This window comes from Euprymna scolopes, chromosome 10, assembly GCF_053919585.1.
Source record: "Euprymna scolopes isolate OS-2025 chromosome 10, ASM5391958v1, whole genome shotgun sequence".
NCBI classification, from domain to species: Eukaryota; Metazoa; Mollusca; class Cephalopoda; order Sepiida; family Sepiolidae; genus Euprymna; species Euprymna scolopes.
The window spans coordinates 82,114,034-82,136,810 of NC_136491.1; the positions used below are offsets into that span (position 1 = coordinate 82,114,034).

Consider the following 22,777-nt stretch of genomic DNA (forward strand, 5'->3'; position numbering starts at 1 on the left):
TTACCAATTATAATTCTTTGCTCACAAAAATTCAATTTGAAGACATGATCATTCTTTCCTTAGGATTAAGCTTCCCTTTGCTCATAAAATAAAGTTTACATATATGATTATTGAAGCTCACTTTTATGATATAAACTATTTTTATACAGAAGATAAGATACTTTATTTTGTTATCTAATTTGCATGACTTAGAGACTAGAAGGCCGCCCGGCGTTGGCTAGTCATAAAATACTCCTAAATATTGTCGCCCTAAAGAAAACAACACTACAGCTTTATTTTAAAACTTTTATTGAAAAAAAAAAAAAAAAAAAAAAAAAATCAATTCAGGTAACTTGATTATGTGGTAGAGCTGACATCTTTTCAATGTAGCTGCATTCAACCGCAATCACTGTCTCGATACAGGTCCAGAACCGAAGAAAAAAAAAAGGTCATACATTTTTTTACTCTCTACTATTTATACACAGGCACTACAATATTGTAAAAACCCTAATATAAAATTTATATCGCAATTGAATTCCTCGTAAAAATTGTTTGATCTTGGTATAGGGCTTTTGTTTCAACTGCATTACTGAACAGGGTGACAATAACATTGCAAACATAGTATAGGTGTAAAACATTAAAATGATATTCTAAAACATGTTTGAGACATCTTCAAGTCATTTTATGACTAAATTTATGCTTTCATTTAATTAAAAACCCGTGAACTTTGCTCAATCAGTGTGATGTAGCCAGGTTGAACAAATAGTAGTTTCTCATTAACCAAGAAAAAAGAACTCACAACAACAAAATCGTTTATCAGAAAAATATAAAATATTCTTATATTTCTAGCTTTTTGTTCTTGGTATAGGGCTTTTGTTTCAACTACATTACTGAACAGAGTGATGATGCCATCACAAATATAGTATAGATGCAAAATATTTAATGTCAAAGATCCGGACTCTGATGAAAATAAAGATAGCATTAGGATGTTATTCTCTGGTCATCTGCCTCTTCAGAAAAATGTGAGGTGCAGAACCATAAATTAATGGAGTAAGTTTCTTATTTTCAATAAATGAATACATATGTGGCACAATGACAAGCGCCATTTGGGGGAGCTGGAGCTCTCATTTAAAAGCTTTGTGCCTGACCTTTATGGTTCTCATAGGGTTGGTTGGTTGTTTTTGTTTTACGGCACATCAACTCTTTTCGGGTTATTTAATGCCGAATCCAAAGATTTTGAAGAAAAATTTTTTTAATAGAATATATTTGTTGTTTTCACGTCGGTTTCTATTTAACCTAAACAGGTACTACCACTCTGGGTCAGAGTGGACCTGGGAGCAATGGTAATTAAAGGGTGGCTCCACACTCCCCAAAGCCCACAAGCTGGGGCCTCACCACTGGATATAGTTTAAGGTCATATCCAGGACCCCCATAGAGGGACTTTTACCCTCTGCAGGGGGGCAGTCGGCATATTCTAATGCCCCACCAATAGGGCCTTCTCATAGGGAGACATGTAGAATGAAAATGGTTCTATTAAAATATGGTGAAGACCGTAACTTCTCACTCAACCGAAGTTAACAGCTTGATGATAAAAAGTGTGTTGTGAATCAGATGTGATCTTGGCCGAGTTTGACAGGTATTTATAAAATCAAGGGCTCAAAGGTATTACAGAATACGTCAATAATAAGGCTGAACCAATGAACCTGGGGCTTGTGAATTAAGCTTTTCTTTGTTTTTTTCTTTTTGCTATGTATTCATATTTCTTTTCAACACTCTCTCCCTCATTTTTATCACCACAAAAGAGCAGATTGGCAGTTGGAATACCAACTTGGTTTGCAACAGTTATACAAGCTCAGCTCTGCAGACATGTGTGTCTTATATGCTCCTCTGAAATAAATAGATTTTATATTTTTTTTATACATAAAAATGTATTGTTTGCTGCTTTGATACAAACATTCAATTTCAGCACAACAGTTCTCTTGGCTCAGATAATTGATTCCCTGGAGAGAATAACTGACGCTGAAAACCCGACCAAAGATCTGTCAAGCAAGCATCGGGATTAACTGTTATATTTAAAAGGGGATGTACCTATCGTTTACAACTATGGAGCTCAGAGTGCCTGCCAAGGACATCATAGTCCTTCCAGAAACATCCCTATAGCATGAACACACCAAGTTACACATCCCGACCTATGATCAGGTTACACACATATTTTTGTCTTTTTAAGGGGAGATACCTTGATTCTGACTATCTCAAGATTAAACTCTTTAGCTTAAAAATAGAAATGTATTACGTAATGTTTTCAAAAAATATAAGATCTTTTGTTGGAAAATAAGATATATATATGTTAGATAGATAGAAAGATAGACAGAGAGAGAGAGGTTGCTAAATAGATAGGTTGTGTCATCTCTTCATCATATATTGAGAATATTAATCCAATAAATTGAAACATTGGACCCGAGAAGAGTGCTAACGGCCATAAAAATCGGTAGTTAAAATAGTTTCTTGTTGTTTACGGAAAAGAGCTTTAATATGCGAAAGTCTTTTTATTGGCATCCAATCTACTACAGACTGAAGGTCGTTTTCTATCAATTCATATTATAAAGTTATGCATGTGATCATTCATATATTAGTGATAGGACGATTCTAATATTTTTCCGCGATTCCGATTCTTTATAAATCTCTAAATATTTAACTATAGAGTTGTTATCTCCCAAGATTTGTGTAAAAAAAAAAAATACATGTAAAATGTGCAGATATTTTCCTAAACATAAAATTACACTTGTGGAGGATGATCTATTGATTTTATCTTTACTGGAATTTTAAAATCAATAAATATTTATTATTTCATCATTATTACCAGCAATGGAAGATTTTGTTTTAAACAAAATCAAATAAAAAAAGAAAATTATATGAATTGATTTGGCATCGGAAAATAGACACTAATTTATTTTATTCCGATACCCGCAAATTTGTTGATTTTTTTGATTCCGATTAATCATCCCAACACTAATATATATATATATATACACACACACACATTTTGGAAAATATATAGATATAAGAATATAAAAAAAACATTCAGGACTTTTGTTTGTTAATACGTTACCTGATTTCAATATTCGGCCCCCTGTATTGCTATAGCCTTCTTATACTCCTCACTAATTATATATGTATGTAGATATACAGGGTGGAACGATAAAAGTGTTGTCCTAAAGAAAACAACACTACAGCATTATTTTAAAACTTTTATTGAAAACAATCAATTCAGGTAACTTAATCATGTAGTAGAGTTGACATCTATTCAATGTAGCCACCTTCAGCCTCAATCACCACCTCAACACAGGTCCAGAACTGGAAACATGCCTTTTCCACAAACACTGGCGAAAGTTCAGCGAATACTCGGCGGATGATGGTGATCAGGCTGACTTTTGTGTTGTGGGAAGTTATGTTGGTGATGTTCCTTACGTATGACCAAACAAAGTAATCCAGTAGGTATAGGTCGGAGGGTTGGCGGTGGGGGAAGAAAGGTACAAAGTTGTAGCAATCCTTCTGAAGCCAAACCTGGGTCTCTTTGGATTTGTGGATCAGCGCCGAGTCCTGCTGCCACACCCAGGGTCTGCCAGCAGCCACCTCATTGCACCAGGGGATCACCACACTCTTTAGAACATCCAGGTACACTTTGGAGTTGACTGTCAAGCCGACTTTGAAGACATTGTGTGGCCCTCACTTGAATCCACACCAAAGACCATAACGGTGGCCAGAAACATTGTTTTTATTACCTTGGGCACGTCCCTATTATTTGTTGCAATCCAGTGATGCATTTTGAGGGTGCTGGCAATGGTCCTGTTGTCATAACTTGGACCAGTAGAGAACATGAGTTGTACAGCAGCGCATCTCTGATCTCGTTCGTTGAACATGGTGTCACTTTCTGACATGATAGAAGGCTCCAATCGCTCTTGGGATTTGTACACAACTGGCCAACTAGTAGATGGTCTGCAACAAACAAAAAACAAAAAAGAAAATCGGTTTTCATCAAACGGAAATGGAATCATGCTGTTTCTTTCTAGGGTAACAATTTTATCGTATCGCCCTCTGTGTGTGTGTGTGTATATATATATATATATATATATATACACTAGCAGGGAGACCCGACGTTACCTGGGATTGAATGATGATCAACGAATATTTCACTCCTATATTTTTATTTTCATCGAAATCCGTAATATCGCCCGGGAGGAAGCTTCACATAACTCCATGCAGTAACTTATTCCAAAATATGTTATTCCACATTGCATTGTAGAGAACCTACTGCTTCTTTTATAAAATTATATTTTATGTAAACTTCTTTCCAAACCATTGTTAACATGCTAACTATTGTGTATCTTTATATAACACTAGTAGGGCTACCCAGCATTGCTCGAGGCCATCATAAACATAGATTAAAAGTAAAACTTTCCTTCTCAGAAATGTCAAGCATAAACAAAGACCCCACAATATCATAAACATGAAAAAAATAATCGTAAACATGTGAACTTTTATGTACTTTACTATAACATGGTGAGAGGTCATTTTTTTTCTTGTAGTCTACATACCATGCTATTGTTTTGATAGGATTATCAAGTTAAATGCAATATTTAGGACATGTTTTATGAAATTTTTAATTGAAAGGACAGAATAGTTAACATGTTTTTGTAATGCATGGTTCTGAAAGTATGGATTTTAAACTGAAATACTTTTTTTTTTTTAATTTTCTTTTCAGTTTGTTCACACTGTGGATGGGGCATCCTACCAAACGTCAAACATTCACCCGCTAACTCAGATATTCCAACCGAGAGATCTTTATAAGATTCTGACTGTCCCTTTAAGTGGAATTGTTTGACTCTTTTGCATTTTATTTGCCAGGTAGTTTTTTAAAATTCTTTTTCAGGAGTCATTACTGGAATGATTGGAATTATGTATTATCACATCCTTCATAATTTGAGGTGTTATTTTTTTTATTCAAATTTTTTTTGTATGAAGGAGTTACATCAGCTATCAAAGAAATAAAACGTTCATTATGATGAAGAAGAAAAAAAAAGTTATTTACTTGTATTTTCTAAAGTGGCAATGCAAAGTTTCTGAAAATTTATTTACACCAATTCTGACAGTTTTAAATGTGTTAACGACAGCAAAAGTATGCTAAATTTCATAGTGTTCTCTTAATAAATGTTGGGTGATTTTGTTTTCATAGCATTAATTTATGTATGAAACTACTTGTAATTTGAATAAATTCCGATGCAACTCTTAGAGACCAATGTCAGAGAATCAAGCATCCAAATTCTTTTTTTTTTTTAATTCAGCCAACACTGAGTGTGGACGCAGATTTCCAGCTCATAAATTCCATAAGCACTTTAAAAAATACTCGATGAGAACCAACACAGGTTCATTGAACTCTTCTTTTAAACAAATTTATTAACGTGGCATTTGTGACGTAATCCCCCATTGGGGAGCTTTATAACTACGCTGAGATAGTTAATGATTCCCGGGTGACGTCAAATAACCCGAGGATTTAAAATGGAGAAAATAAATACATATATTTTATTTCATGTCAAAATAGATATTGTTTGAAACCAGAGAAATATATTTTTGCAGCTAAAAGTTGATGACAGGAACTTGAAACATAACATTGTCTGGCCTTGGTGAACTCAAAGTCGGATGTCAGAACTGACATCTGACCTTAGCGAGTCGTGAGAATTAGTAATTCAGATCCCAGGTTTGGGAATTGCATACATGAAAAAACCTGAAGCTTTTCGATTTTGTGGCAAAATCTTATTGGCTGGGGAAATTTCCACCCCATCCACATACCTCACTATATATATGACTGTTGTGCAAAAATTAGTCAGATGAGATCAGATTAGAACGGAGATCAGAAGAGAAGGACAGATCGTATAGAGACGTGACCCCTCTACCTCCTCATCCACCCGTCTGTCGCTGTCTGTGAAGAGATTTGAGACTTTGAAAAAACTTACTAAGAACTGAATGATATTTGTAAAAACATTTGTACATAAGTTTGAAAATTAACTCTGTAGACTAGAGTATACAAGTCTGTTTTTCTTCCTGCCTGCGGCTTCGATATTCGCTTTCAGCATACAGGATTTCAATGTAACAATCCTCAGAGAAGACTAGATGATACGAGCCGAGATTTCCAGATAAAAAGGGGTTCTAACCACCTTCTTCACGAGGAGGGGTTACACATAAGGAGACAGACTTTATTCAAAGAAGTTTTAAGCCTTTAAATTGGTGAAAGTTGTTTGAATCCAACAAGAATTGCGAGCATGTCACCGCCCCCCCCCTTTTTGATTTTCTCATCAGTTTGTTCAAGTTGGGGATGTTCCATATGCCAGGCATTAACCTGCTAACTCATAAATTCCAACCAAGAGATCTTTTCAAGATTCTAATCGTCCTTTTAAGTGCAATTGTTTGAATCTCTCTTTCACTTGGTTCACCAGGTATATTTGCCAGGTTGTTTTTGAATTTCTTTTTTGTGAGTGCAGTTGTTTCTATAATTACTGAAATGATAGAGATCTTCCCCAGATTCCAGTTTCTTTACATGCCGTACATAAAACCTTAGTATTTCGTTATCTTTTCCCTTTTAGCTTTGTTTCAGTCATATTTATTATTGCATTTGTTTAACCATTTGTTTGTACTCTCGTTTACATTTCTAGATTTATTAATTTACTGTGGTATTCTTCATGCAGTTATTTAAACAGCAATTATGTAAATGTTTTTATAACATTATTGATTTTGTTTTATAATTCTGAAATATCCTTCGAGCAATTTTCTGTAAAATAAAGTCTTTTTTTTTTGTTTTCATTTTAAACAAGATCACTTTTAATCTACTTTCTTTCTTCACTCAGCACTTTATTTTTTTATTTTTTGCAGGTTTTTTTTTCTACCAAGTCATATTTATCTGAAAACAAATAAATTTCCAGCAGTTTACGGACCATGCTGAAATAATAGCATTATTTAGAAACCTATTTTTAAAATGGGAAGAGTGGAGGTCTTTTTGTAATATTGTTGTCTATATAATTCATGGTTCACACTTATACAAAATGCGTGCCATAGTATTTACACTCTGATGACCATGGTTTTTGTAATCAAACAACAACTTGTTAAATCAACAAAGTTCTATTTACATTACAGTGATAATATGACAAGCGAGAAAGTGTGGTTCAGTATAGTTGCAGCAATGGTAGAAGTATATCAGCTTTTCTCTCTTCACTCTGACTGGTTTTGACTTATATTATTTTATATTTTTTATATTATATTATATTTTTCTTGGTTTTGACTTATATTTACATCACCCCACATTCCTTGATCGGAATCTAATTGTTCACTTATTTTGACCTTCGATTAGAAATTTTGAATATTTATTGTTCTGCCTTTTAGCAATTCAAATCCAGTTAAAATATTTTCTCTTACTGTTTCATGATCTCAATTCTTCTATCGGAATGTAGGGTTGTGTCATCATCAGCAATCCAATTTACACTTGGTTTTGCTCAGATTCAATATTTTCTGGCATTGTCCATCACTTATGCAATATTTGTTAACTGTTTTATATGTTCACCTAACAATTTAATTTCGATGGAGTTGCTCGAGATTGTGTCGGGTCGTGTCAATGCAGTTGTTTGGGAGCTATCAGGTTGTGTTAATGGAGTTTTCAAGATCGTGTTGGGTTGTATCGTGTCGAACAGCCTGAACTTCCTCAAAAGTTCACCTCAATTCGTTTTTGCTTCCATTAAGCTTTTTGTATAGATAACATTTAACCAGCTAATTTTTAACAATTTTTAGTTCAATTAGCTCTCAGAGATCAAAGAATCTCCTTTCTGAGACTAACAATTGATTTCTTTAGAGATTACATAGATATCAAAGCTAAATGACTGACTATAGTTGAAGGTGACCCCGAAGGTTTCCTTTTCATTAGCTACTACACAAAGGTGTAGGGGAGAATGCCACTCCATTTCTAGGATTACTCCACTTGTCCTTGATGCTCCGCTTAATGCTGAGTATTTAGTAAGGAAACATCAAGTACCATTTTTAAAGTCTTTGGAATGATCTCCCAGCCCATTATCAAACACTCTTACCGTTATGCCAAATAAGTCGGTCAATTTCAATATCTGTTTTACTTACTGTATAAGTATGTGTGTACCTATGCTGAGGGGGATCTTTTTGGAGCTTTGAATACTACATTATTTTAAATAGTTGGTCAGAACCGAGTTGTAGGCATTCAAACTATTTTATCCATGTAATATTCTTGATGTTTGGTTGATGTATGGCAGTGATTCATGGGTCATTTGATATGACAACTTTAAGTATTCAAGAATGAATTTGAAGATGTGCAAAGAAAAAGAGTCAAAGTTTTTCAAAAGACTAATTATACAGAATGAAACCTGGGTCAATCTCTATGTTCCAGAGACCAAAGCCCAATCAATACAGTGGGAGCATTTAGATTCACCACCTTCAAAGAAAACGAGTGCAACCCTCTGCTGACAATGTCTTCTGGGACCAGGATGACAGACATACTGGCGAAGGGTACCATAATTACAAAAGCCTATTATGCTTCATATTTGAGGAATTTAAGAGAAGCTATCAAAATTAAGAGGCAGGGCAAAATTAGCTCAGGTATCCTTCGCCTGCAAGTAAATGCTCCAGTCAATAACGCGCATGTTGCTAGATTAAAAGCACAGCTGTATGGCTATGAAATCCCCGTCCCCACACACACCCACTATCCTGACCTTAAACCCTCTGCCTTTAATCTCTTCTCATCCATGAAGTTTTTTTTAAAAGGAAATCATTTTCCAGATGATGCAGCCTTGCTTTCTGAAGTCATGTCAGGTTTGGATGATCAACCTAGGGTGTTCTACATAAATGGTTTCCAACGCTGCATTAAGCGATAAGAGAAATGTATAAGTATGAATGGTTCTTATGTAGACAAAGATTAATAAATGTATCAGGTTTCATTGCTATATTGCTATAAGAAATTGGCTAGGTCATTACTTATTGAACGCCTCACGTACATTGTCTAAAATGTTTTTATAACCTTAAAACTTACATGTACTATTTAAAGAAAAATATCATTCACGTCAAATTATACAGATATATGACAGAAAGCAACAGCAGAATTTCCACAGGATCTCAATAGTTATTAAAAAGATAAGATAATAAAGGTGACCTTTCTAAATTTTAAAGTAATTTTGTAGGCTTTCAACTGAAAAATCTATCTGTACTCCTATAAATTCGATTTTCTTTTGTGTGTATCGATATTCATAGTAAAAACCCTCTTTGCTATTTATTTAAAAAGAAAATACAATTTTCTTATATCCTGGGCGTGGAATTGCATTCAAACGATCTAGCTAATTTGCATATTCTTTTAAACATTCATTTTAATTAATTCCCTATTAGTTTTTTTCGGTTTTCTCATGGGATGATCATCTAGAGTTAACTATTATGTGTAATTATATTCATGCAGATATTCTACATGATTTATACTTGCATAATATTTGCGCAAAATATTTACAGTAAACAAAAAATTGTTTCCATATATATTTATGTATACGTCTATATTTTTGTTTAAGATATTAGTCTATCTATCTATCTATCTATCTATATATCTATAAAAGTGAACGTTGTACATTTCCCTATGCAATAACTGTCAATTTTAAGTCTACACACTCAAAATTTGATATACAGGGTACTGAGATTTGGGAAAATCTTTGTGATACGTTTTCGGACGGAAATTTGGCTGTTAAGGGGTCAAAGTTCAATGATTTGATCTTTGAGAACTCTACCAAACGCCTCCGCCAATTTTGGGTCTAAACACTTGAAATTTTAGATATAGGTTCCTTGGACATGGATCTAACTCAATAACTTGATTTGAGCCCTAAACAATAAATGTTAAGGGGGTCATAATAGGGGTAAAAGTTAAAAAAATTGACCGTTTTTTTTTGGGTTTTTTTTGCTCAGTATAAACCTCACACCTGGGCAAAGCCGGGCACACATGCTAGCATATCTATAAAAGTGAAATTGTCTGTGTGTGTCTGTACATTTCCCTACCAAACTACTCTGTCAATTTTCAGTCTACTGACTCGAGATATTATATAAGGGGTATTCAGGTTTGGGAAAATTTTTTAAATCGGTTTTCGGACAGAATATTGGCTGTCAAGGGGTCAAAGTTCAATGATTTGACCTTTGAAAACTTTACCAAACTCCTCCACCAATTTGGGGTCTAAACTCTTGAAACTTTAGATGTAAGTTACTTGGACATTGATCAAACTTTTTAACTTGATTTTAGCCCAAAACAATAAATGTTAAGGGTCAAAATTGGGGTCAAAGTTAAAAAAAATTTAATCTCTTTAATGTCTCAACCAAATTATTCAGCTAATTTTTGGTCTAAACATTTGAAATTTTTGGTCTAAACATTTGAAATTTTACATTAAGTGCCAAACTTTTTAAGTGATTTATGGCCAAAAATTTGGCTGCAAAGGGATCAAAGTTCCAAAGATTTGACCTTTGTGGTCTCTAGCAAACTATTCAGCCAATTTTTTTGTCTCAACATTTGAAATTTTACAGAAAGGATATTCAGACATGTAGCAAGCTTTTTAATCAGTTTTTGGGTGAAAATGTGGCTACCAAGAGGTCAAAGTTGAAAGAGTTGACCTTTGAAAGCTCTACCAAACTCCTCTCCTAATTTTGTGTCTAAACACTTGAAATTTTAGATGTAGGTTACCTGGACATGAGTCAAACTTATATATATATATATATATATATATATACAGACACACACACACACACACACGTGCACATAAAGTTATGAACAGTACATAGGGCCCGAGCAAAGCCGGGCTGAACTACTAGTATAAAATAATTTCTTATTTGAATTGCAGTTAAAAAACATAAGTGAAATATTATCATTCATTTGGGATCCAAAGCATAAAGGGTACAAGATGTGAATTTGCCCATGCGCACATATCATATCAAAGAATAATTCATGAATATGCTTATTTTATTTAAGTAGGCTTATAAAAAAAATAAATTGTGCATAAAATAGTTTTGTATAAATATATATTAACTTGCAGAGAGATCCAATGTTGTCTGGGATTGAATAAGGATCAAATGTTCCACCCTCCCATATTTTTATCGTCATTGAAATTGGTGAAATCACCCATTTTTTTAATCAAATGAATTGATTGTCTGCTCTAGTTACCGAACCCCCTCACCACCACCACAATGAACCGAGAGTATGCCTCATATGCCTCTCCACAGTGACAATATCTTGTAGTCTCCATTGCACTTTAGAGAATCTACTGTTGATTTTATAAAATTATCTGTAAATAATGGCTTAACTTAAAGTTTAAAATGCAAAAGTCAAGTATCATGCTTCAATTGTGGTCTGAACAGAAACATTTATTTCAAACACATCCCTGTCTTTCAAAGAACCAACAAATCACGTAATATATTTTAGATTTTCATACTGCCACTTAGTAATCAGCCATCATTTTTCTTAGTTGATTTGTTTTTCAGCATTCTGCATGTACAATTAAACATCTTTATTATAAATTACAAACTGATACCATGCTATGCTGTTGTGAACCGTGAGAATGCTTTAACACGTTCCTTGTCCTTAAACTATAAAATTATGATCTAGAGTTATGTGCCCTTGGACTTGTTCTTGACTTATGGTTGACTATAGTTTTCTGGTGAGCTTTCATTTCGGTGTTTCACGTCTGATGAAGCCTGTGCTTTTTTATTATCATTATCACTAGCAAATGGTTTTATTGATTTGATAAAAGAAATGGTCAATGTGCGATAGAGTATCAACTAAAGACTTATCTTTAAAAAGTTGATTAGGTGTATTCAAATCGGTTTTGAACAAATATCACATTTCAAATTGTCACTGACAAGTAGTTTTTATGATATTAAGACCTTCCAATGTATTCTGTATCGTTTTCACTGGTCGCTATATTTGTTTCCATGCACACATACAATTTTTGAAAATTTATGTGATTACAAAGCGACTAAGCTGAGCTTATTTAGAATTATGCTTTTAAAAAATTCAGACAAATCATTTATGATGTACATACTCGTCGCCGAACAAATATATCATATTCCAAAAATCATATATATTGATCAAGTAATTTTTTTCTATTTGATTAAAAAATAAAATTTTACAAGAAAGCAGGGTGGGGGCCGGAAGATACCATGTTTTTTTTTTTAGAATGTGTTAAAATCCAAAGGCCAACAATTTATTTGACTACTGAGATATACAGACTGTGCTATTTTATTATCTTATTATTAATCATTAAAAATTGTAACATTTGATTTTCTTCATTAATAAAAATACATGATAAATTTATGTGATTTTTAGAATATGACATCTTTATTCTATGACAGTATGAACATCAAAGATTTTTCAGTAGTTTTTTGTTTATTTTTACTTAACGTTCAAATATTTTCAGAATGAGTTTGTTAAAAAATAAAGATTCAGATACTTCTATAGAAGAGGACCCAGTGCTTGTGCATTTTAGCGATAGACCCATCCATATCTATACTTATTGTTCTCGATTGTGGTTTACGGAACATACTATAAATAGCCGAGCTGTCGCCAAACAGTTAATTAAATGATAATTTCTTTTTGCAGTTTTGGGATGGGGATTAAAAAAACAAAAACTTTTAGACCCTGTTAACATGTTTTAGCATTCATTACACTTTAATGTTGTATGCCTTTTGACATTTGAATTTGTGTCTTTCAAATCGTAAGCTGCTTTGGTCATTTTTGGTGTGGGGGAGGGGTATTATTCAAAGTGAGGTGACGGATCTTTTTTTTTTTTTTTTTTTAATTGCCCTTTTAAGCAAAAACAATACTACTTACTTAATCGTCATGTAGAAAATAGTATATCCAAAAATTACGAAAATTCATTGAATAGAAAATTATTTATAGTTAAAAGTAATTTTTCCAGAAAATAGGAAAAAATTGCAATTTTCATAGACGTTTTATAAGTAAACCGTGAAGATTGCAGAAACAGGGGACTTAACTCAAAAACCATATTTTATGTAATGGCGTCCAACATGTGTAACTGATATCGAAAGACTTTTGGTTAAAAACTCAATAGCAGTTGTTCTACTTGATGAATTTTCATAATTTTTGGATATAATACTATTTTCGACATGACAATTCAGTAAGTAATATTGTTTTTGTTTAAAAAGACATATTTAAAAGCAAAAAGAAAACAAGTGAAGCATGCATAGTCCCCCGTGAGTGCAAAGTGAACGAAGCATAAAAAAAAATGACTAAGTTCAGCATTCCCCCTCCCCCAAATTTAGCCTCAAAAGTTCCCAGGGGACGTCAAATCCTGCTGAAAATGAACAGTGCAGTTTTAAGCCTTAACATATTTAAATTTGAGTTCAGCACCATGCAAAACTGCTAAATAGATTTACACACAAAATTTTGGACAAATATGGTAAAATAGCCCCCCCCCCCTCAAAAAAAAAAACAGTGTTTTTATTAGCCCTAAAAGAGCCCCTAGGGGACACCCAAAAGTTATTGTGAAGTATAGACAACCAAAATTTTGTAGAAATCAGTTAGTCACAACTTTTCAGAAAGTTTTATAAAAATCCAAGGCATCAATCTTTTTTAATAAGCACAAAAGTGTTAATTTTAACCCGAAAAGCACACCTACAGGGGATGGAGGGGGGGGGACAACCGGAGTTTTCACAGAAAATCCGTTCTGTTACTTTTTTTACTCATATCATGTTTAATACTGGTGCAAAATTTCAAAAAAATTCCAAGGCGTAATTATTGAGAAAAGTGCAGACAGACAAACGGACGAGGGTGAATTTACAGGTTCACCCTCCTTTTGTCCGGGGGGGGGGGACAAAAAAAAAAAAAATAAAATCAATCTGTTGCCTCTTCTTTGAACAAGCATATGTGCAGGAATTTTCATTAAATCGCTACATGATGAGTTAAGATAAGAGTTGACAGATCGATTTTTCTTTTTAAATATGTCCTTTTTAGCAAAAACAATATTACTTACTGAATTGTCATATCGAAAATGGTATTCTTTTCCTTTGAGGCTCATCTAATGGCAAAAGATACTCATATGCTCTATACAATCCTTAGGACACATACAACACACTGTTGTATATCTTTTCCATCACGTATTAATAATATATTAATGTTTTTCCAATGGATAATGTTAACTGCAGAATCATTTGGAATCGTTGGTTACGTCTTACCTAAGACATTCTAGGCATGCCCAATGCATCAAAGACGTTCTAGGCATGCTTAAATCTATCACAGGGAAGATTTTCAGTGAATTTTCCGTATTTAGTCCCCCCCTCCCCCTGCAAGACATCAGGATTGGAAAGTGGGATTGAGAAGTCAGCGCCCCAGAAGAGGGGTACTCTGCAAATGTGCCCGGGCAGCCCCAGTGAGGGTGCCTACCTAAGGCAAAAAACTAACCCCTTCTCAAGAGAGAAAGCAAATCCTGGGAGGATGGACCACCTAGAACTGCACAGAACTAAACTCCCACTGCAAAATCAACAGGGACTGGATCATTACAGGAATTGTCTAATCTCTGTTGATTTTGGGGGCCGAGGATTATTACTTGTGAATTAGGTGATAGGCAAAAAACTAACTTTGAAGGCTGTTTTGAGGAAGCAAGCGATGAAGAGAAATAATGTAAGTGGATCATTTTGCGATTTTTCTCCCACTTTTTGAGTTTAGAGTAAGGGTTAGGTTTTTGGGTTGGGGGTTGATTTTTTTGTCAGTAATCTTCAGTACTAGCAGTTCAGCCCGGCTTTGCTCGGACCCTATGTATTGTTCATAACTTTATGTGCATATGCATATACAAAAAAAAAAACCTTTGACTCATGTCCAGGTAACCTACATCTAAAATTTCAAGCATTTAGACCCAACATTGGTGGAGGAGTTTTCAAAGGTAAAATCGTTGAGCTTTGACCTCTTGACAGCTAAATTTCTGGCCGAAAACCGATTAAAAAGATTTTCTCAAATCTCAATACCCCTTATGTTAAATCTCGAGACCGTAGACTGAAAATTGACAGAGTAGTTTGGTAGGGAAATGCACATAGAGACAGATAATTTCACTTTTATAGATATATAGATTACGGAAATCTACAAGACAAATATATATTGGTCTAGATGGGGTTAGGGGTTTAGAGTTAGGGTTGAATTTTGTCAAAAATCTTTAGTATTAAGTAGGTGGAGAGGATAATGTTTTGCAATGGACACGGTTAGTAGATTCTTTTAAGACAAAACGAAATCTACAAGAAAAATATATTTTCATCTACTAGCGTGAGACACGGGCCTTACAGGAAAAGTTTACCAAAAATATTAAGGGTTTGTTTTACTACACACAGATTCGAAAAAGTTGTCAAAAAAAACAAATATATAACAAATAAATGTTCCTATTTACAACGCCTCCCCACGCGACAGAGTTAGACACCAGGGTCGTTTTTTAACGTGGAGAAAAGCAACAAAAATAAAATTTGTCTCAGTCGTGAAAGATTTCTCCTCCACTGACAGAGGACAAGAAATTGAAGTGCAGCATCTGAAGAACAGATACTACACTTTGATCTTTTTATTTATTTGCTTCCCCACGTAGCAAATTAGGCAGGAGGCCGTTTTTTAATGTGGAGATAGGGGGAGGGGGGAGGGAAATGGGGATCCAGCTCCCGAGAGGAGGGAAGTGGGAGCCGGATTAGAAACTGTTGGTATGAAGGGTTGCCCCTTCAGTGACCAAGGTCAGATATGTGGGGTTACCACCACATATGGTCTTTGCTAGTCATAGCTGGTCTTTGCTAGTCATAGCTTCTTTGCAGCATCTGCCGGAACAGATACTACACTTTGATGTTATCAAAGGCAACATAAGTTACTTTTCTACCGACTGTTGCTGCGGGCCTGTTAAACTAAACGGTAAAACCCCGGTTTCATAAACATATATTTATCATGAATGTTCAAATAAAAACTATTGTTTTTTTTTTGTTTGTTTGTTTTTCTTTTCTATATAAATATATATATATATATATATATATATATATATATTTCATTAAATCGCTTCACAGTGCAAATAGTGTTTAGATTATTTCGTGACTGAAAAGCTTCATAATAATTGATAAAAACAGAAAGGACGAAGATGACGTCCTACGAACACAAATTCGGAATAGAGGCGTCAACAATCGTCGGGGGAACTTTGCTTGGAGAAAGCAGATAAATTACCGTTTACATCTTCAAATACAATCGAAACATAACAAGACACGAAAAAAAACATTCGATCACACAAATAAACGTGATATGTGCGTAGAAGTAGAAAAAATGCGAAACAATCAGTTAAGAATAAATGAAAAAAAAAAGAATAAAAATGCACCCGTTCTCTTTAAAGTGGAAAAAAAAACACGAAATAATTTAATAGCAATCTAATTTAAATTAGTTTGTTGTCAAACAAAAAAAAAATTAAATATCAGTTTTACTACAAGGTCAATTTTTTTTTCAAGGGGAGCTCGTCACTAAAGAAAGGCCGCAACAAGAGATTATCAACAATAGTAAATAAAAAAAACGTGGTCGTTTTCTATAAATATATGAGAAAAACAAAAATGAAACACGTGTCGTCAGCTGTTCTTTTTCTTTTACCTGGTTTTGCAGGAGTCGTAGACAATTCATGGTTCGGTATGGTTTATACTTTTTCTTCTGTGTGTTGCAGTATTAAATTAGGCGACGAAGTATACGGGCAGGAAGGTCTGATGTCGGCAGTTTCTTCCCCAAAAGAAATTATCACACGAGGACTTTCACCCTGAGATTACGTGATTATCAAGAACGATAACTATTATCTATCCGTTTCGTAATTATCTCCCTTGTTCTTTTTCGCCGCTTATATATGTTGTGAATTCTTTTTGCCGATTTTGGTGATCTTTTAAACAAACACATTTCAGGTGAAAACATTATTGCATAATTAGTGCCGTGGCAGCATTAGTATCAATTTACAAATTACGAATCCAGGAGAAAAAATAATGGGATTTATGCGCTAATGTTAGCGTGCTGAAATAATAGCGTTGTTATTTAGAAAACCATTCTGAGCATGGGGAGGGGAGGATGTTTTGTAATTCTTTTGTATTTTCACCTAACAATTTAATTAAGAAATATCGTAAAACTTTAATTCAACTTGAAAGTACTATTGTTAAAATAGCACAGTAACATATGTGAATAAGCACCAAAAATAATTGCAAGTAAAAATAAAATTTATTGAATCATCGCTTTTTATCGTATGTTTTAATGTAGAAGAGTTGTGTGACCACTTCTATGTGACAAACAAGGGAAATAACTCCTTGATTTACATTGATTTAAATTGAAGTAAATTAAGGGCCCACTTTTTTTAAACCCGATTGTACTTGTTACTTGTAGATGTCTATTTTATTTATTTTTTGTTAAAAATACATCTAGCACATTTTCTATTTGATCATATCGTGTCATATTTGGAATTTATACTAATTTCGCCATGACCCGTAAGTATGTAATAATATTTTCCCTTGAAATGCGTTCATTTAAACGATTGTAGTGACCAGCTAAATGAAGTCGCTCGTAATGTAATCGGAAGAATCTATTCGGACGGAATTTATTTATTTCAAGAACAATTTGACTTTGTCACCAGTCCCCCACGCAGTCCTGTCAGCGCATAAACACATAGCCATAATGCGTCACTTTTACACACAGATCCATGAGACTATATTTTTATTTCTTTGTGTATGAAGACAGTAAACAGGTCGGAACATTCTAGAAACTTGATATAAAAGGGTCAGCACGCCAAAATCAAAACAGTCTGGACAGTGTTTTTGCAAGTCACCATTGTCACTGCCTGTAATTGTCGCTTGTGTTAGACTTTGTCCGAAGGACGTTAAAACCACACCAAGTTTCAGCAACGATTCCGTGATTTCCTGAGAGCTTTTGGACAGGCTGAATAGCTGTTTTGAAACATACCATGACATACCCTTTGCTCTAAATTATCATGCATGTGTACTCTGTCACATGACGTTAAAAATCTACATTAATAAGAGTGTCATGTTCAAACTGTAAATGCTCAAATTACTCAATCCCTGTACTAATGAAGCTCACACAAACAACAATGCTCACAAACTTTTACTATTCTGGCATTTTTCATTTGCAGGGTTTTCTCCATAAAATATGCTGACATTAATAATTTCCTCAGTCGTGGAGGATTTCTGCAATCACTAAAGAACTCCAGCAACACCTTTACAATTGCACAAATATTCTTGTCTCACTTGAATGATGTTCCTAAACTTTCGTCTTATTTAAATACACATCTCTCCACATTATTAACTGACCTCAATCTTTTTAATTTCATGTACATGGGGAGATATCGAACATTCAAGAAAGACTGTGACTTGTACATATCCCACACACAAAAATAAACCCTTTCTGCTTACGTTTTTTTTATTTTTATTATTTTAAATGTTTGTATTTGTTCCAGAGTTGTTGCTATATACTGATGTTTTTTATTTTTATTTTATTTTCTTGTTAAGGAAAGGAATTTCGACCTATGCTCCTCTCACAGTCATGAATTCAGAGATCGGTCAATGGCCCTCCTCCCTACAAGATGAACAATGTAAACAAGCACCTTTTTTACTTCTTACAATTTCAAATTATTTTGTTATACTAATCTCAGCAAGCCGAGGTTTGCCATGGCATCATTTTTTACAACCTAAGGTTTGTTCTAAACCATCAGACGATTTATTGGGATTAGATATGGTCTGAGAGCAGTCTGTGCAGTTCACCTTCTGAAGCATTCTCTTGAGAAGGGATTTGTGCACGGACTGTTTTACAATTTGTTAATATTAAAAAAAAAAATGTGACTTTTAGTTTATGTCCATACAAAAATGTTGTATAGAATAAATTGAAAGATTTAGTTAAGATTTAAAAAAAACTTAGTTTTAGGAATTAAAAATTGATATTTCCTAGAATAAAGAGGAGTTTATTAAAAATAATCTATGTATTACTTTGAGGGGGGGGCTCCAAATTAAAATATTGAAAATCCAATATATAAAAGGCTTTATGTCTATCTGTCGGTCTGTCTTCATATTTTTAAACTCTTTGTTTTCTCTTCCGAAACTAAGCGGCGCTAGGGGCCTCAAATGATTGGATTTTTATGGACCATTCTTTTATAGGTCTTTAGCCGGTTAAAATATTTTTTAAGGAGTCAAAAAGGGGTCAAAATTGAAAAAATCGTTATACACTGGGGGTGGGGATACTTTGCCCGGTCATAAAATATGTTTAAATATGATATTTTAATTTGTCCGGATTTTGTATATATTATTATAGAGTCGTGATTTCAAAAGTTAAAAAAAAAAAGTATTTTGGTGCCATCAGCTAGAATCGAAACCAAAAGCAAAACTGTAGCATTCAAAGCTGGTGACGTTACCACTGTACCAGCGTGACACGCATATGAACAGATTAAAAATAAACTAAGATGAATGTACAAAATGTATAACGATTTTTTCAATTTTGACCCATTAAAAACTATTTTAACCGGCTAAAGACTCATAAAAGAACGGTTCATAAAAAAATCCAATCATTTGAGGTCCCTAGCACCGCTTTGCGACTTTTAGTTTCGGAAGAGATAAAGTTTGAAAATATGGAGACAGGCAGACAGACAGACATACATAGTGAGTTTTATAAAGTAGATTAGCAAGGAGGGGTGCACCTGGCTTTTACTCGGTCGCAAAATACGCTTAAATATCATATTTTAATTTGTCTAGATTTCGTATATATTATTATGGAGTTATGATTTCAAACGTAAAAAGAAAAGTATTTTGGTGCCATCAGTTGGAATCGAAACCGAAAGCAAAGCTACAGCATTCAAAGCTGGTGACGTTACCACTGTACCAACGTGACACACATGTGAACTGATTAAAAATTAAAAATAAATTAGGGGTCTCAAAAGATTCGTTTTTTTTATGGACTATTCTTTTATGGATTTTTACTTGGCTAAGATAGTTTTTAAGGGGTTAAAAATGGGTCAAAATTGAAAAAATCGTTTATTTTTTAATTTTTAATCAGTTCATATGCATGTCACATTGGTACAGCGGAAACGTCACCGGCTTTGAATGCTACAGTTTTACTTTTGGTTTCGATTCTAGCTGATGGCACCCAAATAGTTTTTTTTTTTCTACTTTTTAAATCACGACTCTTTAATAACATATATAAAATCTAGACAAATTAAAATATGATATTTAAGCATATTTTGCGACAGAGTAAAAGCCAGGCGCTCTCCTCCCCCGCTAGTCTACTTTATAAAACTCACTATGTCTGTCTGTCTGTCTCCATATTTTCAAACTCTATCTCCTCCGAAACTAAAAGTCACAGAAGGGCGTTAGTGGCCTCAAATAATTGGAATTTTTATGAACCGTTCTTTTATGGGTCTTTAGCCAGTTAAAATAGTTTTTAATGGATGAAAAATGAAAAAATCGTTATACATTTTGTACATTCATTTTAGTTTATTTTTAATCATTTCATATGCATGTCATGTTGGTACAGTGGTAATGTCACCAGCTTTGAATGTTACAGTTCTGCTTCTTTTTTTTTTTTTTACTTTTGAAATCATGACTCTACAATAATATATATGAAATCTAGACAAATTAAAATCTCATATTTAAGCGTATTATATGACCGGGCGAAACTACCCCCCAACCCGCTAGTTAATATTAAAGGAAAGTCTGTCAATTAACAGGTTCCATATCATACCGGAAGTTAATTGTTTTAGGTGTTGTCTGCTAAAATATGAAATTTTTTCTGGATAACATATTTATGTCTTTTTCATAATATTTCAAGCCAAAACTAAGATTTTATTGTTATATTTCACTTGAATAATGATTGAACAAAAACTTTAAAAAGTTATAATATATATTTGTAGTAATTTTTTTCTCCTATATTTTTAATGTTTTTATAAAACCTGTTCTTTGTATATTTGCGATGGCATTGTTAATTTCTCATTTTTTTTATGTTTTAGTTATTTTGTGATGTTCAAATCAAATTTCGTCCGTTTTATTCAGTGTAAAATAAAGAATTTTAGGAACGTGCAAAATGAATGGCCAATTCTTAAAATGTATAAACATTTTGACCTCTTCCTTCATTTAAAAATTCACCAAAATTCAGGAAAGCAACCAATTTTAATGAAATTTTCAGTATTTATTAATATTAACAATCATAGAATATAATAAACCCATTATTTGTTTTTTTAATTATTTTTGAAGATGTATTATATTTTGTAAGCTAAACATACCATTGCTAAAGTTAAAGTTCTAACTACTAAAAATGACATATAAATTTGTGTTTTCTTTTTTTTTTAATGAAAATAAAGCATTGTAAGTTTAATAAAAGTTTAATATTTCAGGAACATTACGAAAAAAGCCTCTAAAGTCCGTGTTAATGAGTTGCGGACCAGGATATAAATATCCTAACTCGCTACAAAAGAAAATAATGAAACGAATGGAAAGAAGGAAACAAAACTCAATTGCTGGATAAAATAAACATGTTTATTTTCTGTCGAAAATAAAGGGTTTAGGTGGAACACGTGTTCATTCAGTCATTGATGACTATGTGCGTGGAAAAGAAAGGAATGAAATAGAGGACGAGAAATGGAAGTCCTGCATGTAGAAAGGGAAAGAGAGAGAGAGAGTGTGTGTTGGCCTCAGCAAAGCCGCGCGTTCATGATAGCAGTCATCCACATGGAAAAGTCTTCAAGCCAAGAGCTGTGGACGTGAACTTGCCTGGTTGACAAACCAAGGCAAAAAGGGAAAAAAAAGGAAGTTGAATTTTCGTTGTTAACTTTTATATCGGGGTGAGTGTTCTGACTGCGCATGTCTGGATTTCACTTAAAAGACAATGACGTCACAGCTCGGGTGCATGCGCACAATGTGTGTGTGTATATGTATACATGCTTGTGAGTGTGTGCATGAGGATGTGCATATGCATGCGTGTGTGTGCGTATGTGCGTGTGTATATATGAGGAAAAACATGTTCGAACAAGACTCCCCCTGCTGGGGAGAAAAAAATATATATATATATATACAAGAGAAACGTATTTCGTTTTTGTTTTTTTATATATATTTTTTTCTTTTCTTTTTTTTAATAAGTTATATATTGTTTGAAATGTTTTGGCCAATGAACTTTTCAACCAGTTTTTGTTGTTGTTTGTGGTGTGTTGTTTTTTGTAATTTTTTTGTCCGTTTCTGAGTGTGTATGTTCTTGTATTGGACTAGGAGAAATGTGTAATTGTTCGTCTATGAATGAAGGTTTAAGTCTGTCTATTGCAATAGTGTCTTTTTTATCTCTTTTTAAAAATAGTAAAATACTTTTTACTCCTGTTGAGAACTAGATAAGGTCCGGAATAATTTGGACAGAGTGATTTTTTTTGACTGCGTCGTTCCTGATAAAAACGTATTTACAGGTGTGAATATCGCTTGGAACGAAAATGTTCATGTCTGGCTTTTTAGTTGGAGTGAATTTTAATCATGACATTTTATGTTTTAAATCCGTCACAAAAGTTGTCTTTAGGGAAATGTCTGTATTGTTTTCACATAATTGTCCTGGTAAAATCAGTGCTGATCCGAAAACTAATTCTTCAGGTGTGCTCTGCAAATCTTTCTTCACAGTGTTGCGAATTGCTAGGAGAATGAGTGGCAAATTGTCTGACCAGTCCGCTTTGTTTTCGTTCATAGCCAAAGATGCTTT

The 22,777-nt window shown here is 33.7% G+C and overlaps 1 protein-coding gene across 1 annotated transcript in view; it reads right to left on the bottom strand.

The window, feature by feature from the left end:
* The window catches only part of LOC145286120 (acetyl-CoA acetyltransferase A, mitochondrial-like), a 152,921-nt gene extending 136,052 nt beyond the window's left edge, over nt 1-16,869 (bottom strand). Inside the window, exon 1 of the mRNA XM_080134820.1 lies at nt 16,667-16,869. Within this exon, the coding sequence (XP_079990946.1) occupies nt 16,667-16,696 (30 nt within the window). The 5' untranslated portion in view covers nt 16,697-16,869. The remainder of the gene's footprint in view (nt 1-16,666) is intronic.
* Nucleotides 16,870-22,777: the final 5,908 nt, after the last annotated feature.